Source organism: Liolophura sinensis, unplaced genomic scaffold (assembly GCF_032854445.1).
Source record: "Liolophura sinensis isolate JHLJ2023 unplaced genomic scaffold, CUHK_Ljap_v2 scaffold_14, whole genome shotgun sequence".
Lineage (NCBI taxonomy): Eukaryota > Metazoa > Mollusca > Polyplacophora > Chitonida > Chitonidae > Liolophura > Liolophura sinensis.
In genome coordinates this window covers 753,758-778,966 of record NW_027017953.1, presented here as the reverse complement: position 1 = coordinate 778,966, position 25,209 = coordinate 753,758, and the positions used below count along the sequence as shown (strand labels likewise).

General features: G+C 41.0%; 1 protein-coding gene across 3 annotated transcripts in view; it reads left to right on the top strand.

The window, feature by feature from the left end:
* Positions 1–25,209, top strand: part of LOC135481234 (solute carrier family 4 member 11-like) — a 91,785-nt gene that overhangs the window by 51,444 nt on the left and 15,132 nt on the right. For all 3 annotated transcript variants that reach the window (XM_064761064.1, XM_064761063.1, XM_064761066.1), the window contains 10 exons: positions 1,642–1,846; positions 10,659–10,743; positions 11,063–11,186; positions 16,621–16,833; positions 18,078–18,159; positions 18,768–18,890; positions 21,395–21,508; positions 22,300–22,432; positions 23,198–23,271; positions 23,916–24,126. In XM_064761064.1, the coding sequence (XP_064617134.1) occupies positions 1,642–1,846; positions 10,659–10,743; positions 11,063–11,186; positions 16,621–16,833; positions 18,078–18,159; positions 18,768–18,890; positions 21,395–21,508; positions 22,300–22,432; positions 23,198–23,271; positions 23,916–24,126 (1,364 nt within the window). The remainder of the gene's footprint in view (positions 1–1,641; positions 1,847–10,658; positions 10,744–11,062; positions 11,187–16,620; positions 16,834–18,077; positions 18,160–18,767; positions 18,891–21,394; positions 21,509–22,299; positions 22,433–23,197; positions 23,272–23,915; positions 24,127–25,209) is intronic.

Here is a 25,209-nt window from a genome sequence, read left to right as displayed (position 1 = left end):
CACTAAACAGTGATGTGGCAAGATATGACCTACAGCTCGACCTGACATGAGAAAACATGATCTTGTTCACTAAACTGTGATATGGCAAGATATGACCTACAGCATGACCTGAGATGAGAAAACATGATCTTGTTCACTAAACAATGATGTGGCAAGATATGACCTACAGCATGACCTGACATGAGAAAACATGATCTTGCTCACTAAACTGTGGTATGGCAAGATATGACCTACAGCATGACCTGAGATGAGAAAACATGATCTTGTTCACTAAACTATGATATGGCAAGATATGACCTACAGCACGACCTGACATGAGAAAACATGATCTTGCTCACTAAACTGTGATATGGCAAGATATGACCTACAGCATGACCTGACATGAGAAAACATGATCTTGTTCACTAAACAGTGATGTGGCAAGATATGACCTACAGCTCGACCTGACATGAGAAAACGCGATCTTGTTCACTAAACTGTGATATGGCAAGATATGACCTACAGCACGACCTGAGATGACAAAACATGATCTTGTTCACTAAACTGTGATATGGCAAGATATGACCTACAGCACGACCTGACATGAGAAAACACGATCTTATTCACTAAACTGTGATGTGGCAAGATATGACCTACAGCTCGACCTGACATGAGAAAACGCGATCTTGTTCACTAAACTGTGATATGGCAAGATATGACCTACAGCACGACCTGACATGAGAAAACATGATCTTGTTCACTAAACTGTGATATGGCAGGGATGATCTGTGGTGCAGAACATGGTAATGCTTATTGAAATCCATGATTGAACAGGGAAACATCTAAATTACAATCTAACGTCATTAGGTTTAGAAATAGACGTTTAATTGGTATTATTTGAGAACTGTGCAATTTTTTTTAATATTATTAATTCTCTCCACCTTGATTGTCTTTTTGCCAGTTATTTTCCCTTTTGTATAAATGCTGGACAATTACAGCCATTGGATTAATATTATAGATGTGTATGAACTCTCCTCCTCCTCATGTTAACATGTTAACTTTCTTCCCCATGTTATCCCTCATCCTTTTAATGTTAACCCTTCTCCTCGTGTTAGCCCTCCTCCCATGTTAACCCTCCTCGTGTTAATCCTCCTTCTCATGTTAACCCTCCTCCTTATGGTAACCGTCCTCCTCATGTTAACTCTTCCCCTCCTCATGTTAACTGTTCTCCTCTCCATGTTAACCATCTTCCCCATGTTAACCCTTCTCCTCATGTTATCCCTCCTACTCCTCGTGTTAACCCTCCTCCTCATGTTAACCCTCTTCCCCATGTTAACCCTCCTCCTCCTCATGTTAACCCTCCTCCTTGTGTTAACCCTCTTCCCTATGGTAACCATCCTCCTCATGTTAACCCTCCTCCTCCTCGTGTTAACCCTCCTCCTCATGTTAACCCTCTTCCCCCTCATGTTAACCCTCCTCCTCACTGGGCACTACAATAAATACTACAGCAGGCCTAGAGCTGATTTGTATTTGGTTTAGGAAGGATTAAACTGCAGGCATTAAGAGTGATATAATCTCCAAGAAATATCAATGAAATGAAAAACACTATACTTGTATGTGGTTATATATCGTTTTGCGAATATTTTCTGTTTGAATTTTCAGAGAATACCATTCAAGGATTTTTTCGCTGAGGTGCGTGGATTTCGTGATCTGGAAATATTCTTGGAGAATACTGTGCTTCTATTGGACATGCCTGAAACTGGAATGACAGAGATTTTCGAGCGGCTAATTCGAGAGGTTTCTGAGCAAGAAAACCTGAGCATTGACATGGAGGAAGCAAAGCAGGCTTTGTTCACACACGACTCAGGTAAGATTTTCATCATGCCTCATTTCTGACCTTGACCTTCTTCATGCTTGTTATCAGACAAGCTTAGAGGTTTGTCAGTCCAGTAGAACAGTGTCATTAAACTCGCTTGGCTCAGTCCAAACAGAGAGCGATGACATATTGACCAATCTAAGCTTTAGTATGCACCAGTACCTCAGAGAAAGTACAGGGAGGGAATTATAGCTGTGTTTGACTGACAGGTTCCACAGAGTAACATGATTAGTGGTAAGCTTGCTGACGGTCAAACAAAGGCTGTAACTCCATTCTTTGGTGCCAGATACCACAGGTGCTAGTAGTGTATTATGATGCTGTAGTAAAAGAAAGGATTAAGTGCTAGGCTTGGCACATTGACGTCTGAAGTGAAACTGTATTATTCAGTGTCTTAAAAGGTTTATAAACCAATGAGGAGGTTAGGTTTGAAATTTAAAATGCCTGAAAAGGATGACATATGTAGCCTAATGCCTGGTACATTTTCCTGTGCAGTGACAACTAAGTCCAAGCTGGATTAACCATTATTGTTCACTTTATTGAATGAGTCCAGCAGTTATCAGTTTGCCTCAAATGTTTTATGGTAAAATCGTTGATGATCAGTACACAACTTAGACTGGAATTCTTAGGCATGAAAGATTTTCTATTTTTGTAGCAGACAACCAGCTGTGAAAATCAATCGGTTGTTTAATTCATCAGTCTGGTGTCCTGGCAAACCATATGATAAGATGGAAGTGAATTACTGTCCTTTTGATGTGTCCGTATCCATGTAGAGTCGAATCATGTAAAACATAGTGACTTATCTGTGCAGATCCGCTTGTGTGAAGGTTCACCCGGACAGGAAGTGCAACATTCCAGCTTCTTTACCCCATTTACCCAGATTTATATGGTTAGATGAAACTCCATCTGTGAGGATTTTTCTGACTTGAAAAAAATGCCTGTGCAATAAAAATTGAGAAATTCTTCCTCTGAAATACATGTCAAAATACCTAATTTCCAAACTGAAGAATAAATGACTATTAAATTTGCCCTGGATAGTTTTAGGGAGATGTTTTTGTATTGTTGCTTTTGCTTTAGATGATTTCATATCCAAATACTGATTTCCTTTCTTTCTAGGTGCTGTATCGTTTAATTTTTAGTTGATCTTTTATGGCAATTAGCGAGCAAGACACATTTTTTTGTAAATTGCTGATTGTTAATTTGTCTGTCCACATATCATATTACTGTAGTTGTAGAAGGCCTGAAATTTAAAGACGTCGATGGTAATATTGATTTTTATTCCAGAATAGCTCTTGTGGCTTAAATGATCAACAAGCATTTTCCATGGTGTCATTACCATGGGTTTTTGATTTGGAAGTCGAACAAAGGCAGATGAGGAAAAAGCAATGGTGTCCAATAAATATGTCCAAAGGTTATTTTAAATTAATGAAGAGTGAGGTAATAAACATTGAAGATAAACTATTTTAGATATTTTCCTGACAGCTAAGGATATTTTGCTGATTGATATTTTGTGAGAAGGAAGAATTTTAATATTTTAGCAAATAAAAGAAACAATAAATCAGAAATAATTGGTTTTATGGTTAGCCCAAGCCTGGGACATTTTCTTCATTGTCTTGGTTAATGGCTAAGGGCTAAGTGTTTGTGAGAAGGACTGACAGGTGTGTACCTCATCAGAGTCTTCAGAAACTTTGGTAACACGGCCTCTGGAAACATGACAAAAACATATCAATCTGGATACCATCTACTAGTTAATGTTTGCTTGTACATGAACCAGTTCTGTTCCAGTTAGCATAAACATTACTCCTGACACCCTCAAGCAAAGTGTCCTTGACACCCCATAGGGGATTCACACATCTTTCTATAGTTACATTCTATTTTGTGCACCAAGATCTGCATCTTTTGTACCTAAATTTTGTGTTAACCTTTATATAGATGTTGTCATTACAAAATAAACACAACATAATAAACGTGGCCTGACTTGTCAGGGTGTAAGATTCCAGTGTAAACATTTTGTGGCCTTTCGTCTTGTGGGTTTTTTTTTTTTGGGGGGGGGGGGGGTTGTTGTTGTTGTTTCGTTGTTTTTCTTGGTTTATTGCGGTGAATTTGTGTTGATCTGTGGAGGTTTTCTGTTTGACAGTAGGTCAGTGTGAGGCCAAGGGTGACAACAAGACAGGTGTGTACTGTATGGGCCTAGTGGCTTACCTGTAGTTATAGCTGGCTTGTGTGTGTGTGTGTGTGTGTGTTTGACTGTACCCAGGAAGAGGCGGGATAAATGAGTAAGGCATGGTTTCTGATTGATCTGCACACAACAGGTTGTCTGTGTTGTCCTTGTCTGGTGCATGAGCAAGTAGATAGATATCATACAGGTTGGTGAGGAGTAGATTTATTGTGGTAGACTAGTCTTAGCTGATTGATTGATTAATTGATTGATTGATTGATTGATTAGCACCAGGGGTTTAGCAGTTTCAGTATCAATTCATATATCAGTATCACCTCCTTGTTGGACACTTAGCATAATGGTATGCCAGTGTCATTTTTGGTGTCTGTGACATTGTGGTCCAGTGAGGCAGCATGTACAGGGTCAAAACTGAGACAAGCCTGAAACATGGGAACAGTGCAGTTCTATGACAGAACAGTATGGCATGAAACCTAAAGCCCTGGGCAGCTAGGAAATGGTTTTGTAGAAAAAAAGAGTATGAGCAAGTTACATTGTAGGTGTTGATGTGTGATTTTAAGGACTATATTTTCTACATGTACAGCATTGTAGGGGCATACAGGAAACACACAGATGTGTCAATGGAGAATAAATGATAGCTAGGTGGTTATACACAGTAGGCCAGTGGTTACATTCAGACTAGTTCTAGTGTGCTATTTCTTCAGTTCTACACAACAATCACATGGCATGCCTGTTATGAACTCTTGATTCACAAGAAATTAAAATTCTGTATTGACAACAGTCGGTAGTAATTTTCTGTAAGACAGTCCTTGACAAGCATGGCTGACACAGCTCAGAAGATGAAAGTTTCAGGCTGCATTGGCTCCTGGTGCACTGTATTTATCCCAAAGTGATATATGTCACTACTGGCTGGTTTAACAAGACAAACTTCAGACTTCTTAGATGCATCTGTCATGTTTTGTTAGATCTTTGTTATCTTTTGATAACACCTAATGCATGTGACTGTATTTAGTTTGTGACCCAGCAGTGGATATGACAGATAAGAATGATTGATATTGGCAACATTATAGAGGCATAGTTTTAGGGAATGTCAGCTTAAGATAGGGAAGAGTTCAACTTTAATTGGGAACTATATTTTGTAGCATGCAAGTCACCATTTCACCCCATATAGCTTGGCCTGTGACAACTGCCAGCAAAAACATCATCTGAAAATCGATCACAAATGTGCTGAACCCTAGTTTTCAGGTGTTGATAATTAGCAGAGTTTAAAAATACATGAGTGTTGAATGTGCCTTAGGTGTTGGTGACATGACATCTATACAGTCTCTGTGGGGTTAATATGAACAGATATTGAGCAGTCATTGAGAGTACGCCATATTTACGAATTTGTGCATACAATGATAAAGTCAGGTGTGGCATATGCTTGTATTTATGGGATTTATTGAGTTAGTGTTCTCCACTGTACTTAAGAATATTTCACTCATATGACGGCAACCAGCATTATGGTAAGAGGAAACCGGGCAGAGCCTGAGGGAAACACACAACAGCCAACAGTCCCTCCCACATACATCCTGTAGTATTGTGTGTTATACATGTATGCTCAGTAACAATGAGTTCAAAAATGAAATGCTATTTATTAGAGTTACAGTATTGGGCATAATTAAGCATGTGACGTGACAAGTACAGACATCTGTCAACAGCTAATGTTTGTACTGAGACAGACTGAAGTGTGTGACGTGACAAGTACAGACATCTGTCAACAGCTAATGTTTGTACTAGGGCAGACTGATGATGTGTGTGAAGTGACAAATACAGACATCTGTCAACACTTCATGTGGGAATGACAAATACAGACATCTGTCAACAGTTAATATGTGAATGACAAATACAGACATCTGTCAACAGTTAATGTTTGTACTGGGACAGACTTATGTGTGTGAAGTAGCAAGTACAGACATCTGTCAAAAGTTCATGTTTGTACTGGGCAGACTAAAGTGTGTGAAATGACAAGAAAACGGACATCTGTCAACAGTTAATGTTTGTACTAGGGCAGACTTATGTGTGTGAAGTAGCAAGTACAGACATCTGTCAACAGTTCATGTTTGTACTGGGCAGACTTAAAGTGTGTGAAATGACAAATACAGACATTTGTCAACAGTTAATGTTTGTACTAGGGCAGACTGAAGTGTGTGAAGAAGCAAGGCAGACATCTGTCACAGTTCCATGTTTGTACAGGGGCAGACTAAAGTGTGTTAAGTGACAAATACAGACATTTGTCAACAGTTAATGTTTGTACCAGGGCAGACTAAATAGTGTGAAAATGACAAAAACAGAAATCTGTCAACAGTTAATGTTGTACTAGGGCAGACTGATGTGTGTTAAGTGACATCTGTCAACAGCTAATGTTGTACTGGGGCAGACTGAAGTGTGTGAAGTGACAAGTACAGACATCTGTCAACCGTTAATGTTTGTACTAGGGCAGACTGAAGTGTGTGACATGACAAGTACAGACATCTGTCAACAGCTAATGTTTGTACTGAGACAGACTGACGCATGTGAAATGACAAACACTGATATTTGTCAACAGCTAGTGTTTGTACTGGGGCAGACTGAAGTGTGTGAAATGACAAATACAGGACATCTGTCAACAGTTAATGTTTTGTATTGGGGCAGACTGACGTGTGTGAAGTGACAAGTACAGACATCTGTCAACAGCTAATGTTTGTACTGGGGCAGACTAAAGTGTGTGAAGTGACAAGTACAGACATCTGTCAACAGTTAATGTTTGTACTGGGGCACACTGACGTGTGTGACATGACAAGTACAGACATCTGTCAACAGTTAATGTTTTGTACTGGGGCAGACTAAAGCGTGTGAATTGACAAAAACAGACATCTGTTTAGAGTTTAATGTTTGTACTGGGACAGACTAAAGGGTATGAAGTGACAAAAACAGACATCTGTTAAGAGTTTAATGTTTGTACCTGGACAGACTGTAGTGTGTGAAGTGACAGACGTTTGTCAACACTGAATGTTTGTACATCCTAGCAGATCATGTAATGGAAATTAACCAATGAGATTTCGAGTTCACAGTCTTTTAAAAGCTTAACATGAGAAAGTCTTTGAGAGGCAGTTGCTCCCAGCCTCAGATAACCTGGTAAATTGGTTCCACAATGTTTGGCTCTTTGCCTCTATTTTACTTCTATTTTTATCTTTCCACAGGTCTGTGAATGGTGACCAATAAGTCTGTGCTAGAGCCCATGTTGTAGACTTGTAGATCTTGTATGATGAGCTATTCAGGCACCAACAGTTACATAAAGCCCATCCTGTTCTGAATTTGAAGGCAGCCTTACATTAGAAACTTCTGGTGCAAGAAATAATTTTGTTATGGAGTTGAGAAAGGTTAAGTGATATTGGGCAGAATTTGGGAAACAGTATTTGAAGTCGATGCATCAGAATTGTTTAGATTGCTGTCAGGAGGACGTTAGTGAAGTCTTCCTGCTCCATCTTGGATCTGCAGACCGTTCTTTATCATCTCCTGACTCCTAATCTCTACCATTCTTCATCGTCCATCACCCTGTCGCTTAGCAGAACACAGACAAGGGAAACTGGCGGACGGGGAGTTTCAAATTAAATACCAAAATAGCCTCACTCGAAAAAGCCCTCTGTAACTCATTAAGCTATTAAAGAGTAATATGCAGAGGGTTTTCCAACCACCCACTGACTATTATCATTGAGCAATTCCTAGATTGAACAAAACTTGTTTTTGGCCTAAAATGCAGTTTTTTGTGCAAACTATTAGCGTGTTCACTTTAACTTCAAACTGATTATGATTCTGTGTGTATGCTGTGTTTTAGCCTCAGTGATAACTGGTGTGATTTGGCTATGTACATGCTGTAGGAGGTGATGGACATGCAGACCTGTGTGTATGCTGTGTTTTAGCCTCAGTGATAACTGGTGTGATTTGGCTATGTACATGCTGTAGGTGATGGACATACAGACCTGTGTGTATGCTGTGTTATAGCCTCAGTGATAACTGGTGTGATTTGGCTATGTACATGCTGTAGGTGATGGACATGCAGACCTGTGTGTATGCTGTGTTTTAGCCTCAGTGATAACTGGTGTGATTTGGCTATGTACATGCTGTAGGTGATGGACATACAGACCTGTGTGTATGCTGTGTTATAGCCTCAGTGATAACTGGTGTGATTTGGCTATGTACATGCTGTAGGTGATGGACATGCAGACCTGTGTGTATGCTGTGTTTTAGCCTCAGTGATAACTGGTGTGATTTGGCTATGTACATGGTGTAGGAGGTGATGGACATGCAGACCTGTGTGTATGCTGTGTTATAGCCTCAGTGATAACTGGTGTGATTTGGCTATGTACATGCTGTAGGTGATGGACATGCAGACCTGTGTGTATGCTGTGTTTTAGCCTCAGTGATAACTGGTGTGATTTGGCTATGTACATGCTGTAGGAGGTGATGGACATACAGACCTGTGTGTATGCTGTGTTATAGCCTCAGTGATAACTGGTGTGATTTGGCTATGTACATGCTGTAGGTGATGGACATGCAGACCTGTGTGTATGCTGTGTTATAGCCTCAGTGATAACTGGTGTGATTTGGCTATGTACATGCTGTAGGTGATGGACATACAGACCTGTGTGTATGCTGTGTTTTAGCCTCAGTGATAACTGGTGTGATTTGGCTATGTACATGCTGTAGGTGATGGACATGCAGACCTGTGTGTATGCTGTGTTTTAGCCTCAGTGATAACTGGTGTGATTTGGCTATGTACATGCTGTAGGTGATGGACATGCAGACCTGTGTGTATGCTGTGTTATAGCCTCAGTGATAACTGGTGGGATTTGGCTATGTACATGCTGTAGGTGATGGACATACAGACCTGTGTGTATGCTGTTTTATAGCCTCAGTGATAACTGGTATGATTTGGCTATGTACATGCTGTAGGTGATGGACATACAGACCTGTGTGTATGCTATGTTTTAGCCTCAGTGATAACTGGTGTGATTTGGCTATGTACATGCTGTAGGAGGTGATGGACATGCATACCTGCGTGTATGCTGTGTTTTAGCCTCAGTGATAACTGGTATGATTTGGCTATGTACATGGTGTAGGAGGTGATGGACATGCAGACCTGTGTGTATGCTGTGTTATAGCCTCAGTGATAACTGGTGTGATTTGGCTATGTACATGCGGTAGGTGATGGACATGCAGACCTGTGTGTATGCTATGTTATAATCTCAGTGATAACTGGTATGACCTGGCTATGTACATGCTGTAGGTGATGGACATGCAGACCTGTGTGTATGCTGTGTTATAGCCTCAGTGATAACTGGTGTGATTTGGCTATGTACATGGTGTAGGAGGTGATGGACATGCAGACCTGTGTGTATGCTGTGTTATAGCCTCAGTGATAACTGGTATGATTTGGATATGTACATGCTGTAGGTGATGGACATGCAGGCCTGTGTGTATGCTGTGTTATAGCCTCAGTGATAACTGGTGTGATTTGGCTATGTACATGCTGTAGGTGATGGACATGCAGACCTGTGTGTATGCTGTGTTATAGCCTCAGTGATAACTGGTGTGATTTGGCTATGTACATGCTGTAGGTGATGGGCATGCAGACCTGTGTGTATGCTATGTTATAGCCTCAGTGATAACTGGTGTGATTTGGCTATGTACATGCTGTAGGTGATGGACATACAGACCTGTGTGTATGCTGTGTTATAGCCTCAGTGATAACTGGTGTGATTTGGCTATGTACATGGTGTAGGAGGTGATGGACATACAGACCTGTGTGTATGCTGTGTTATAGCCTCAGTGATAACTGGTATGATTTGGCTATGTACATGCTGTAGGTGATGGACATGCAGACCTGTGTGTATGCTGTGTTTTAGCCTCAGTGATAACTGGTGTGATTTGGCTATGTACATGCTGTAGGTGATGGACATGCAGACCTGTGTGTATGCTGTGTTTTAGCCTCAGTGATAACTGGTGTGATTTGGCTATGTACATGGTGTAGGAGGTGATGGACATGCAGACCTGTGTGTATGCTGTGTTTTAGCCTCAGTCATTGCATGACAATACTGCTATGATCGTAAAAGGCTGTTTTTGAAGATTAAGATTCAATCTTTATGAGTCCATTGATATAATAAATCAAGGCTCCCTCATTGTCAGATGGCTGCTCTGATATTCTGTGTCAAAAGAGGCATTTGGTTCAATGCCAACCTGGGACAGGAGATCCCTGACATGTTGTGTGCGGATTTGCTGGTAATATGCAGTTGCGCGAGCTGTACATGTTGTCTAACATGGAGTTTTGCTGGAGATACATTGTATCTTGCCTTCCACCAATTGATCATCGAATATGTGAAACATTTGATAATAAATAAATAAAACAAAAGTCAATATTGACATATTTCCTCACCCTTTTAAACATATTCACCTCCCGTATTCACCTTCAGTTTCTTACAAAGTCTGTTATAAGCTAGTATGTTTAATGAAAGAGTTTCCTCAGAAATTCAGTGACTTTGAGGAGAACAGGGCGGTGTTAAATGTCATCTGGTATAGAAGCTAACATGAGTATATCTTATGTCATTTCAGTGCATGTTTTGGGGAAAACCATCCAGGGAACGAGCTACACACATGGTGTGGGTTTTGACTATGATCAGTCCTGGATTGTTGCCTTGTAAGTACTCTCTTGCCACAGACATTTACATGTACACCATCATAACACTCACTCTTCATTTTATCTTCTAACTCATCTGAAGAGAGAGTTTCGTTGTATACGAAAGGCCATAATTGCTGGGATTTCTCATTTGAGTGTACGGACTGCCTGAAAGGTGGTGTTTGAGGTGTCAACGCAGAATGCTGTTTGGTTGTAGTGATTTTGATGGATCACGAGGTTTAACTTTCTTCACAGTGAAAACATACCACAGTAAAATTTTCAAATTACTTGTCATATTTCATGTGACAGTTTAAGCACTCTTTTGGAATATTGACTTCAGGTGTGAGCTGCCACTGTTGTTAAAGCGTTACGTGGCCATTGGTCGTCTTCGGCACGCAGCTAACCTGGGTAGTACGAGTCAGGAGGTGCGCTTTGTTATCCTGGTGCTGGCACCATCTAAAGAGGTAAGCAGACTCTTCTGGTACTCAGAGATCACAAGATGTTGAACAATCATTGGATCACATGGATCCTAAAATACAATATGTTGAACATTTACTTTGTACCTCAAAAATGCACATATTGAACAAAAACTTTGTGCTCCAAAAGTACAACATATTAAACAATCACTTTGTACTCCAAAAAGACCCTAATTTTTCTAATTACATTCCTTTGCTGGCCTAAAAGTATAGATATGAGTATATTGTTCATTAGATGGTCTAACCATGTGAGAAAAAGGAAACTCAATACCCCTACTAGAATTACATGTATATTGCCTAAAATGAGCAGACCAGGTGCCTTAGAAGAAATAAGGTACAATATGTTGAACAATCACTTTGTATTCCAAAAATATATGTTGAAGAATTACTTTATACCCGAACAATTCAATGTGTCAAACAACCACTTTATACTCCAAAAATACAAGATGTCGGACAACCACTTTGTACCCCCAAAATACATGTCAAACAACCAGTTTGTGCCCCCAAAAAACATCAAACGACCACTTTGTGCTCCAAAAATACAACATGTCAAACAACCACTTTGTACCCCCTGAAAACAACATGTCAAACAACCATTTTATACCACAAAAATACAACATATCAAACAACCATTTTGTACTCCAAAAATACGTCAAACAACCATTTTGTATCTCCAAAATATGTGTCAAACAACCACTTTGTACCCCAAAAATACAACATATCAAACAACCATTTTGTACTCGAAAAATACATGTCAAACAACCACTTTATACTCCAAAAATATGTCAAACAACCATTTTATACCTCCAAAATACAACATATCAAACAACCATTTTGTACTCCAAAAATACATGTCAAACAACCACTTTATACTCCAAAAATACCTCAAACAACCATTTTGTACCTCCAAAATATGTGTCAAACAACCACTTTGTACCCCAAAAATACAACATATCAAACAACCATTTTGTACTCCAAAATATGTGTCAAACAACCACTTTGTGCTCCAAAAATACAACATGTCAAACAACCACTTTGTACCCCCCCCCCAAAACAACATGTCAAACAACCATTTTATACCTCCAAAATACAACATATCAAACAACCACTTTGTACTCCAAAAATACATGTCAAACAGCCACTTTATACTCCAAAAATACAACAGGGCAAACAACCACTTTTTACCCCCAAAATACAACATGTCAAACAACCACTTTGTTCCCCAAAAATACAACATGTCAAACAACCATTTTGTACCAAAAAATACAACATATCAAACAACCACTTTGTACTCCAAAAATACATGTCAAACTATCACTTTGTACCCCCAAAATACATGTCAAACAACCACTTTGTACCCCCCAAAATACAACATGTCAAACAATCACTTTGTACCCTCAAATGCAACATTTCAAATAACCATTTTGTACCCCAAAAATAGAACATGTCAAACAATCAGTTATACTCAGCACAAGTGGACAAGTCAAACTACCCCTTAGTACTGCAGAAATGTTTAATATTTAGTCACTAGGCCGCGTAAGGTGTTACTTGGTCACAATGTGGATGGAATCCGTAGCATTCCCCCATTATCTCTGGAGTCTAGGGTTGGTGGGGGGGGGGGGGGGGGGGGGTGGTTGGGGGATACACACAGCAAATCAAGTGTGGGAAAGCTTTTGTTTGTCCTTGACCACAACATTAAATCCTGATCAATACATTAAATTCTATCTGATTTTAAGTCTAAATGACAGAATTAAGGCAATACCACTTGATCATTAAGGTAGAAAGTTTCATGTACAAAGAGTGACTTCAGACTTTATAGCTTTGGTTGTTTTTTCTCAAAAGAATTTTTGTGTGAAAAAAATGGGGCATGATTCTTTATACTTGGTCGAATCAGCCATGTTTCACAGACCTGACCAATTTGATCCATGTACGTTTCCGTAGAAAGGCTTCAGATAAGAAAGACATCAAACACCAATCAATGAGTCCTGCTCAGAGTGTTGGTGTGACACAGATCCTCACTGCGGAGGTTGTTAGATTCTACACATATTTCTAAGTTCTCTCCATACAGAAGCTTCCCTGTGGTGAAAAGTGTGTTTATTTTAACAACATTAGATAAAAAAAGATCTTGAATATTTGAGGAAATGGTGACTTGTGTTATATTTGGAATTTCATTAAGCGTATATCATTCATGGCTACATGTAAGTCTAAGTGCAGAAGTGACATGAAGTAAAAAGTTGAAGCTTAAAAAACACAGATGCTTTGACTGAATCTACAAACTGTGCCTTGTGCTGTGTCTGATTACAGTGTAGTCTAGGTCTAACGAATCAACGCTGATAAAGAAACAATTAAATCCTGCTGAGCTCTGGAGCTTGAGGCTCCAGGAAGTGATAGCTACATGTAAGTCTGTGGCTATCTCAGTCAGAGTTAAATCCTGCTGAACCCCAGAGCTTGAGTCTCCAGGAAGTGATAGCTACATGTAAGTCTGTGGCTATCTCAGTCAGAGTTAAATCCTGCTGAGCCCCAGAGCTTGAGTCTCCAGGAAGTGACAGCTACATGTAAGTCTGCGGCTATCTCAGTCAGAGTTAAATCCTGCTGAGCCCCAGAGCTTGAGTCTCCAGGAAGTGAGAGCTACATGTAAGTCTGTGGCTATCTCAGTCAGAGTTAAATCCTGTTGAGCCCTGGAGCTTGAGTCTCCAGGAAGTGACAGCTACATGTAAGTCTGTGGCTATCTCAGTCAGAGTTAAATCCTGCTGAACCCTGGAGCTTGAGTCTCCAGGAAGTGATAGCTACATGTAAGTCTGTGGCTATCTCAGTCAGAGTTAAATCCTGCTGAGCCCCGGAGCTTGAGTCTCCAGGAAGTGATAGCTACATGTAAGTCTGTGGCTATCTCAGTCAGAGTTAAACCCTGCTGAACCCTGGAGCTTGAGTCTCCAGGAAGTGATAGCTACATGCAAGTCTGTGGCTATCTCAGTCAGAGTTAAATCCTGTTGAGCCCCAGATCTTGAGTCTCCAGGAAGTGATAGCTACATGCAAGTCTGTGGCTATCTCAGTCAGAGTTAAATCCTGTTGAGCCCCAGAGCTTGAGTCTCCAGGAAGTGATAGCTACATGCAAGTCTGTGGCTATCTCAGTCAGAGTTAAATCCTGTTGAGCCCCAGAGCTTGAGTCTCCAGGAAGTGATAGCTACATGTAAGTCTGTGGCTGTCTCAGTCAGAGTTAAATCCTGTTGAACCCCAGAGCTTGAGTCTCCAGGAAGTGATAGCTACATGTAAGTCTGTGGCTATCTCAGTCAGAGTTAAATCCTGTTGAGCCCCAGAGCTTGAGTCTCCAGGAAGTGATAGCTATATGCAAGTCTGTGGCTATCTCAGTCAGAGTTAAATCCTGCTGAGCCCCAGAGCTTGAGTCTCCAGGAAGTGATAGCTACATGCAAGTCTGTGGCTATCTCAGTCAGAGTTAAATCCTGCTGAGCCCCAGAGCTTGAGTCTCCAGGAAGTGATAGCTACATGTAAGTCTGTGGCTATCTCAGTCAGAGTTAAATCCTGTTGAGCCCCAGAGCTTGAGTCTCCAGGAAGTGATAGCTACATGCAAGTCTGTGGCTATCTCAGTCAGAGTTAAATCCTGTTGAGCCCCAGAGCTTGAGTCTCCAGGAAGTGATAGCTACATGTAAGTGTGGCTATCTCAGTCAGAGTTAAATCCTGCTGAGCCCCGGAGCTTGAGTCTCCAGGAAGTGATAGCTACATGCAAGTCTGTGGCTATCTCAGTCAGAGTTAAATCCTGCTGAGCCCCAGAGCTTGAGTCTCCAGGAAGTGATAGCTATATGCAAGTCTGTGGCTATCTCAGTCAGAGTTAAATCCTGCTGAGCCCCAGAGCTTGAGTCTCCAGGAAGTGATAGCTACATGCAAGTCTGTGGCTATCTCAGTCAGAGTTAAATCCTGCTGAGCCCCAGAGCTTGAGTCTCCAGGAAGTGATAGCTACATGCAAGTCTGTGGCTATCTCAGTCAGAGTTAAATCCTGCTGAGCCCCAGAGCTTGAGTCTCCAGGAAGTGATAGCTACATGCAAGTCTGTGGCTATCTCAGTCAGAGTTAAATCCTGCTGAGCCCCGGAGCTTGAGTCTCCAGGAAGTGATAGCTACATGCAAGTCTGTGGCTATCTCAGTCAGAGTTAAATCCTGCTGAGCCCCGGAGCTTGAGTCTCCAGGAAGTGATAGCTACATGCAAGTCTGTGGCTATCTCAGTCAGAGTTAAATCCTGCTGAGCCCCAGAGCTTGAGTCTCCAGGAAGTGATAGCTACATGCAAGTCTGTGGCTATCTCAGTCAGAGTTAAACCCTGCTGAGCCCCAGAGCTTGAGTCTCCAGGAAGTGATAGCTACATGTAAGTCTGTGGAGACTCAAGCGTCTTTCATTCATATATATATATATATAGATATAGATATTAAAACATCATTTTCATGAGATGATGCTGATAATCTATGCCTTGATTACTTTATATACCAGCCATCAACCAATATGGCTGGCTCAATAAACACAAGGCCCATTCCCAAAACGACATCCAACACTAACGAAATAAGAATGTATGTAAAGTGCTAAATTAGGACAAACTCATCAACAATAAAATATGTGTCTCGATTTGATTGCAAATGTTCAAATATCCAATGTGATGATCTTATTCAGCTTGCTGAATATACAGCCAGAGATTTTGTACGATCTGTCCATATTTACTTACAAGAGAAGTACACTTATTGTAAAACTGAAGAAACTTGGAATGAAGGTATGATTTTGGTTAACGTTGACACATAAGTTTTTGCTGTTATAACTGTGTGACGTTGATTGAAATCGTCACATAACACACAGGATCTAACAAATGCAACAATGCAAGATAGGCCTATGTACACGCCATATGCAAGACCCTTCGGTACATTGCTATCAAAGTGAGGATAATTTACTATGTCAAAATTGAAACTGTCCCTCTTGTCGTAAAGTCTGCGAGAGAGGAAACTGTTCTGGTCTTTGTACAGCTATACGTCCAGATAAGACCATGTGGAGTTGCTGGTTCCCTGTGGAATTATTGCACATTTAGTAAAGTGCAAGTGTAACAATAGTCTGCGCCTCCAAGAAGATGACAAAATATTGTCGTTTGTGAACGTGCTTTTTTTTAGATTTTCTTTATACAAAAATCTCACCTATAATTTGTCTACTTTCAGCATGTTCAAAGACAGCCATCTAATGTTTTTACCTGTGAAATGTGGAGGATTAAAATCAACAAATGTCAAACTGCAGCCAAGCTGCATTAAGCTTAATCAAAACATGTCATTGTCAATCATTTTGGACTTTTTATGCGTTTGGCAATAATGACTGAAACCTGGGAAGGGCAGTGCTTTTCCTAGTTGAATCTGATACTGTAATAAAAATGTTTTTGATTTCCAGAAAACAACCAAAAATGCTATGGAGACGGGTCGGACGTTTGCCACATTATTTGTGGACCTAGAGTTCAAACACCTGCTGCTGGATGTGAAGGCTGACTGGGAGTTTAAGGCGCTGCTGTCAGAACACGCCAAGAAGCTTGCTAAAGAACAGGGCAACCCTGACTGTCGAAACTCCCACCTTCAGCTGACGGCCTTCGATGACCTGGAAGGAGATGTCAGTACAAGCTGTGAAGCTGCTCAACTTCTGTCATTGTTAAAGGATACATGAAACCCTTTGGTTTTATTTCTTAATCTACAGATTATCATGTGTAATAACATATAACAATGCAAACAAATTTTTCATCTTTCACTTTGAGTTTAAAAATGGCTTCAAAGTACAGTTTTCTCAAGGCCCCAGTGGTCAGTCCGGAAATTAAGTAGCTCGCAGCAGTGATGTCAGCAATGATTCCTGTTTAAAAAGAATTCTGTGGGTGACAGACTGAACAGGTCTGGCTGAATGGGGTCAGGGGTGTGGGGAACAGACTGAATGGGAGCGGGTCTAGGACATGGAGGGGGTGCTAAGCTGGCTTGAAGAAGCCATGCAGCATCAGTGGACGTCAACTTGCCCACAGTGTAGCGACGTGGTTCACCTTTTTGGGTGTTCACGAATAGACAATAGATATGCAAATAGACATTTACCCTTGTTTGGTGGATAAAGGAAAAAAAAGCTTAGTGTGTGCTGTTAATTGTGGGAATTAGAATTGATGAAACTCAAACAACAAATACTTTTAATTTTCACTTGTATTGATTTTAATTTCATGCCTATAACATTTTATGTCCATATAATCATTGAATTGGTGATGAAAAACTTGAGAACAGTAGAAGCTGTTTTATAGGGATACAGTACTGATACATGGAATTGGTGATGAAAAACTTGAGAACAATAGAATGGGGAAACAGTACTGATACATGGAATGGTGATGAAAAACTTGAGAACAATAGAAGCTGTTTTATGGGGAAACAGTACTGATACATGGAATTGGTGATGAAAAACTTGAGAACAATAGCTGTTTTATGGGGAAACAGTACTGATACATGGAATTGGTGATGAAAAACTTGAGAACAATAGAAGCTGTTTTATGGGGAAACAGTACTGATACATGGAATTGGTGATGAAAAACTTGAGAACAGTAGTAGCTGTTTTATGGGGATACAGTAATCATTGAAATGTAAGTAATTTTTTTTAATAATCCTAATAGTGACAAGGTTTAAATACGTATGTTAAGAATTTGATTTAATGCATTAATTGACAGACTTACCTATTATAATGATGATATGATGTTAACCCTCCTTTTCAGTTAAATACAATGCATTTACTATCTCACTGATAGATTTGGAAAAAGCTAATGCTTATTCCCGGAAACTTTGTTTGAGTTTTGCCACAAAAGGGTTAATACCACCTGATCCATTTGTTCTCAGAAGTCACGCTGTCCGATTGCACGAGGAATGATCGGAGATCTAAAGAGGAGGCTGCCCCATTACTTCTCAGACTACAAAGATGGTCAGTCACAGAAAAATCGAGAGCAAAGTTGAAAAAGATATTTCTGTCAGTCTTCTTTGGTGTAGTTGCTCTTTGTGCAGACTCGTAGCTTTTTACTAGATCTTAAGTAATACTTCATACTTTAAGCCTATTGTCAACCCCTTTTGGGTTAGAAATGTCAGACTTTAGAACACTTTATAGTTTCAGAGCCCAATATAGGGATGCATGAATTTGACAGTGTGACGGATTGGACGAAGTCCAGGCTGTTAATATGACTTCCATACTGCTCAGATCTGTATGCGCGTGGAGTTTTAGCCAAGTTAACAGTGACAGTAGCTACATTGTCTTGACTTTTGCACCATTGCTTATGCTCTAAATATGTTTACGTGTTGTTTACTAAAAGTCGTTAATCAACAACCATTACACAGTCTGAGGGTGGCATTCAGTTTAAGGGGCTTAATTATGAGATTTGTAGAAACCTTTGAGGAGAATGTTGTAAGGGTATTTGGACTGTTGACCTTTGTCTACATATATTTCCTACTCCATGACTCATTGTCTAGGAAATTTCTTTTAATTTTTTTTTTGTATGTGCTAAGTGTATGTGAATGTGACAATTTTTGTTTGTTCAGGCATTTATGGAAACAAAACAATCCACAAAGTCACGTCAACGACATTGTTCCTGTACTTCGCATGTGTCTTACCAAACATTGCCTTTGGAATGTTAAACGATACCAACACTCATGGGGCCATAGGTAAGCTGTATTTTTGTGTGACCACTCACTGGGCCTTAGGTAAGCTGTATTTTTGTGTGACCACTCACGGGGCCATAGGTAAGTTGTATTTTGTGTGACCACTCAACGGGCCGTAGGTAAGCTGTTTTTTTGTATGACCACTCACGGGGCCATAGGTAAGCTGTATTTTTGTAAGACCACTCACGGGGCCATAGGTAAGCTGTATTTTTGTATGACCACTCATGGGGCCATAGGTAAGCTGTATTTTTGTATGACCACTCATGGGGCCATAGGTAAGCTGTATTTTTGTATGACCACTCACGGGGCCATAGGTAAGCTGTATTTTTGTGTGACCACTCACAGGGCCATAGGTAAGCTGTATTTTGTGTGACCACTCAACGAGCCGTAGGTAAGCTGTATTTTTGTATGATCACTCACGGGACCGTAGGTAAGCTGTATTTTTGTGTGACCACTCACAGGGCCATAGGTAAGCTGTATTTTGTGTGACCACTCAACGAGCCGTAGGTAAGCTGTTTTTTTGTATGACCACTCACTGGGCCGTAGGTAAGCTGTATTTTTGTATGACCACTCACGGGGAAAGGGGAAAGCTGTATTTTTGTATGATAACTCACGGGGCCATAGGTAAGCTGTATTTTTGTGTGACACTATTAAATTGTGAATGAGCTTGCAAGGTCATGCCCCTGCCAAGCAGTAACCAGTTTGTTATACACCAAGCATCAAGATATTAAAGAAAAGAGCACAAAAATTGATGATAATGAAACTGATAGTTTTATGAAATGTGCACGAATTGGTACAGAAATTCTCTGTCCTTGGATGACGTCATTGTAACATCATGTTGCTAACGGCAACGTGCAGTATGAACGTTACTAATGCTGACTCACAATGTGAAATACATGCGATTTGATTGCCTCAACCATTAAAATATAAGGTGTGTGATAAATATGTATGTGCTATTTGTGGAAAAAAATTTTTCTATCCGTTGAACTTTGTTGTTTGAAAGAGTTGTTCCCCTTGCTCCCATTAAAACAATCTCCAATCTGGTGCGGAGTTTGGGGGTTGACTTGATACGCTTATATTGTAATTGTTTCTTACTTATTTTTTTCATTGGCATCTTCGTCGTACTCACGTATAAGAATATTTCAGTTATGTGACAGCGTATTAACGTGGGAGGAATCCATGCAGAGCCCAAGGTAAACCCACGACCATTCGCAGGGTTATTTTTTTATATCATTGCCTTTCAAATATTACCTGTATGAAAACTTAGTGGGTACTTTCACTGATACCCATGCCACTGATACACATGCCACTGATATACACGCCACTGATACACACGACACGACACTGATACACACAACACGATACACACGACCCTGATATGCACAACACTGAGACACACGCCACGACACTGATACACACAACACGACACTGGTACACATGGCACTGATGCACACAACACTGATGCACACGACACGACACTGATACACACAACACGATACACACAACACTAATACACACGACACGACACTGATACACACGACACGACACTGGTACACACGGCACTGATGCATGTGACACTGATACACATGACACTTGATATGCGCGATACTGATGCACAGAACACTGATACACACAACACGACACTGATACACACGACACGACACTGATACACTCGACACTGATACACACAACACTTATACACACGCCACCGATACACACGCCACTGATACACACACCACAACACTGATACACGACACTGATATACACGCCACTGATACACACGCCACTAATACACACGACACAGATACACACGACACTGATACACACGACACCATGCACTCCTTTCACAAAACTGCCCATGTTCAGTAATCTTCTTAAGTCAGTTGTTTCTTGCCTGAATCCAACATGGAGAACTTCTCAATAAAAACCCGCTACAAGTCAGTCGCTACATAAGGATGCATGGTGTCAATTTAACCAAAAAATTACAAAATTTCAAGAATTCCAAATTATGTTATAAAGAGATGTACATGATGAGTTGTTTTGTTGTTGCCATGATTAAAACACATGTACATGGTTTTCTCCCATGTGCTGTGGGTTTATCTCTCATGTCCTGTGGGTTTATGTCCCATGTCCTGTGGGTTTATCTCTCATGTCCTGTGGGTTTATCTCTCATGTGTTGTGGGTTTATCTCCCATGTGCTGTGGGTTTATCTCTCATGTCCTGTGGGTTTATCTCTCATGTCCTGTGGGTTTATCTTTCATGTCCTGTGGGTTTATCTCCCATGTCCTGTGGGTTTATCTCCCATGTGCTGTAGGTTTGCCTCTCATGTCCTGTGAGTTTATCTCCCATGTGCTGTGGGTTTATCTCTCATGTCCTGTGGGTTTATCTCTCATGTCCTGTGGGATAATCTCTCATGTCCTGTGGGTTTATCTCCCATGTCCTGTGGGTTTATCTCTCATGTCCTGTGGGTTTATCTCTCATGTCCTGTGGGTTTCTCTGTTGGACAGGAGTAAAGAAGATCTTGTTCTCTCAGTGTGTAGGAGGGATTATATTTGCTGTGTTTGGAGGCCAGCCTTTGATAGTTCTACTAACCACAGCACCTCTAGCTCTCTATACAAAAAGTAAGTACGTCATTGTAGAGATTGTCAGCTTTGCTCCTTGTACGTGTAAGTCAGTTGTTAACTGACATTTTTTGGTCCTTGTATACAGGTATGACATAGGCCATGTACATGGTCAAATGAGTTCAAATCCTCCACCTGTCAATTTGTCTTTGTCCTTTGGTAAAAGATTCCTTACAGTCTAATTGTTAATGTGTAAACAGTTTTGTCCACTGTTCAAATTACAGCTGTTTAAATGTACAATACAGCTATTATTTTAGAATGTAAAACATGTACAGTTATTATGCCTCAAATTCATCAGCTACATTGTATGCTGTTATAAATTGATTTGATTGGTGTTTTATGCTGTAGTCAAGAATATTTCACCTATACAGTTGTGGCCAGCCCACGACCATTCGCAGGTTTCTGACCTTCCCACATGTGGGCAAAGAGGAAGCCAGTATGAGCTGGACTTAAACTCAAAGCGACCACATTGGTGAGAGGTTCCTGGGTCATTGTGCCTACCTGTAACTGGCCCACTGACCACATTTGTGAGAGGCTCCTGGGTCATTGTGCCTACCTGTAACTGGCGCACTGACCACATTGGTGAGAGGCTCCTGGGTCATTGTGCCTACATGTAACTGGCGCGCTGACCACATTGGTGAGAGGTTCCTGGGTCATTGTGCCTACATGTAACTGGCACGCTGACCACCTCAGCCAGGGATGCCCAGTATTGTAAATGCAGCATCAACTACATGTACGTTGTAATGTGGCATGATAAATGATGTGATTTTCCCCTTTTCCTTTCCATTTAGTTATATTCAGTATATGTGAAGACTTTAAGCTGAATTTCTATGGGATGTTTGCCTGTGTGGGGCTATGGAACACCTTCTTCCTGCTCATCTTCAGCATATTTGATGTCAGTAAGATGATGAAATGGTCCTCCAGGTACGATATCTCCTTTATCCCCAGCTGAACCGCCCCACCCTCACCCACACCTGCCCTGCCCTACCCTCACCCCCATCTGCCCCTCCCTACCCTCACATCTACCTACACCTCCTTACCCTTACCCCTGCCTGCCCCTCCCTGCCTTCACATCCATTTGCACCTCCCTACCCTCACCCCACCTGCCCCTCCCTACCCTCACCCCTGCCTGCCCCTCCCTGCCCTCACACCCACCTGCACCTCCCTAAGCTGACCCCCACCTGCCCCTCCCTGCCCTCACATCCACCTGCCCCTTCCTGCCCTCACATCCACGTACCCCTCCCTAAGCTGACCCCCACCTGCCCCTCCCTGCCCTCACATCCACCCAGCCCCTCCCTGCCCTCACATCCACCTGCCCCTCTCTACCCTCACCCCCCACCTGCCCTACTCTACCCTCACTCTCGTTGTCAGCTCTTGACTGTTTTTCTGATTGTAGACAGTTTTAGTAGTCTCATTTCAAGGTGGCAAATACTTAGGAAACTACTTGTACAAGTTTAGTAAGGTTTAAGATTTTCACACCCATAATTGTGATTATATCAGTGGAGACAAAATTTTGTGTGTTCTGGTTTGTTATAATTTTTAGAACCACATGTCTGTGCCCTACACACAGTGATTTAATGCAATTTTCAGATTGCTTTTTGTTTTAATGTTGACAGACATCTGGCTTTTGAGGTTGATTGAACATGTGAGTGTTTATATAATGCTTTGGTTTGTTTTCATTTATTTCAGGTCTACAGAGGAGATTTTTTCACTGTTTATTACTTGTGCTTTTTCTGCGGATGCAATCCGAGATACGGTCAGGAGTATGTATTCACTCTTAATTATACAAGTAGTTTATTAAATGTTTTCGTATTTCTTTCAACATACTCTCTGTTGTAATTTACATGGGGCCTCATTTTGTTGTTCTGTTATCAATTATCATTTGCAGATTTATGCGGTAAAGAAACTAGAAATTGTATGAACTAGAACTAGAGTTTGTAGAAGGACTATATTTCCAACCATGTGTTCTATTCATTCTTAGAGTAAACAGATTAACATGATGTTAATGCAAGCTGCCCAAATTTTCTTCATATTTAAGCTTTGATATTGAGGAGCTTGGTAAAACCATTCAAAGTTAAAAGGGTAGTATGAGAGGGCTTTATTTGGTATACATGTACATATATCAATTCAAGTAAGCATAATGAAATAGTGGGGCCTCTCACCAATGTGTTCCCGTGTCAGTTCAAGTCCAGGTCCGACTGGCTTCCTCTCAGCCTGTACTTGGGAAGGCCTGTCAGCAATCTGTGGACAGTCCCGAGTTTCTGCCAGGCTCTGCTGGGTTTCGTCTTGCCATAAGGCTGGTTGTCACAATATATGAAATATTCTTCAGTATGGCATAAAACACCACTTGAATAAATAAACAGATAAATGAAATACTGCTGCTAAATACTGCAGTGCTTCATTTCAGATTTCAAGTCCAATTACTACAACGAAGCCTGCCAAAATCTGAGTGCTGCATTGACCTCAGTAACCCCAAGTTTAGATGTCAACATGTCCGTCACAGATCACATGACACAGGCGGCTCCACCGGAGTGCCTCAAAGAAAACAGCATCCTCTTCCTGTTGTTAATGCTGGGAACACTCTGGTTGGGGCTTACACTCTACAACTTCACAACAACGTAAGTTAAGTTGATACTGGGAATGCCCTGGCTGGGGTTTACACGCTACAACTACACAACAACGTAAGTTAAGTTGATGCTGGGAACGCCCTGGCTAGGGCTTACACTCTAGAACTACACAACAATGTAAGTTAAGTTGATGCTGCAAAAGCCCTGGCTGGGGCTTACACTCTACAACTACACAAGAACGTAAGTTAAGTTGATGCTGGGAACGCTCTGGCTGGGGCTTACACTCTAGAACTACACAACAATGTAAGTTAAGTTGATGCTGCAAAAGCCCTGGCTGGGGCTTACACTCTACAACTACACAAGAACGTAAGTTAAGTTGATGCTGGGAACGCTCTGGCTGGGGCTTATAGTCTACAACTTCACAACAACGTAAGTTAAGTTGATGCTGGGAACACTCTGGCTAGGGCTTACACTCTACAACTACACAACAACGTAAGTTAAGTTGATGCTGGGAACGCTCTTGGTGGGGCTTGTCTGGTTCCATCAGTGTGTATGATGTGGTTGTCTGATTCCATCAGTGTGTATGATGTGATTGTCTGATTCCATCAGTGTGTATGATGTGATTGTCTGATTCCATCATTGTATGTGATTCCATCAGTGTGTGTGATGTGATGGTCTGATTCCATCATTGTATGTGATTCTATTAGTGTGTATGATGTGATTGTCTGGTCCCATCAGTGTGTATGATGTGATTGTCTGATTCCATCATTGTATGTGATTCCATCAGTGTGTATGATGTGATTGTCTGATCCCATCAGTGTGTATGATGTGATTGTCTGATTCCATCAGTGTGTATGATGTGATTGTCTGATCCCATCAGTGTGTATGATGTGATTGTCTGATTCCATCAGTGTGTATGATGTGATTGTCTGATTCCATCAGTGTGTATGGTGTGATTGTCTGATTCCATCAGTGTGTATGATGTGATTGTCTGATTCCATCATTGTATGTGATTCCATCAGTGTGTGTGATGTGATTGTCTGATTCCATCAGTGTGTATGATGTGATTGCCTGATTCCATCAGTGTGTATGATGTGATTGCCTGATTCCATCAGTGTGTATGGTGTGATTGTC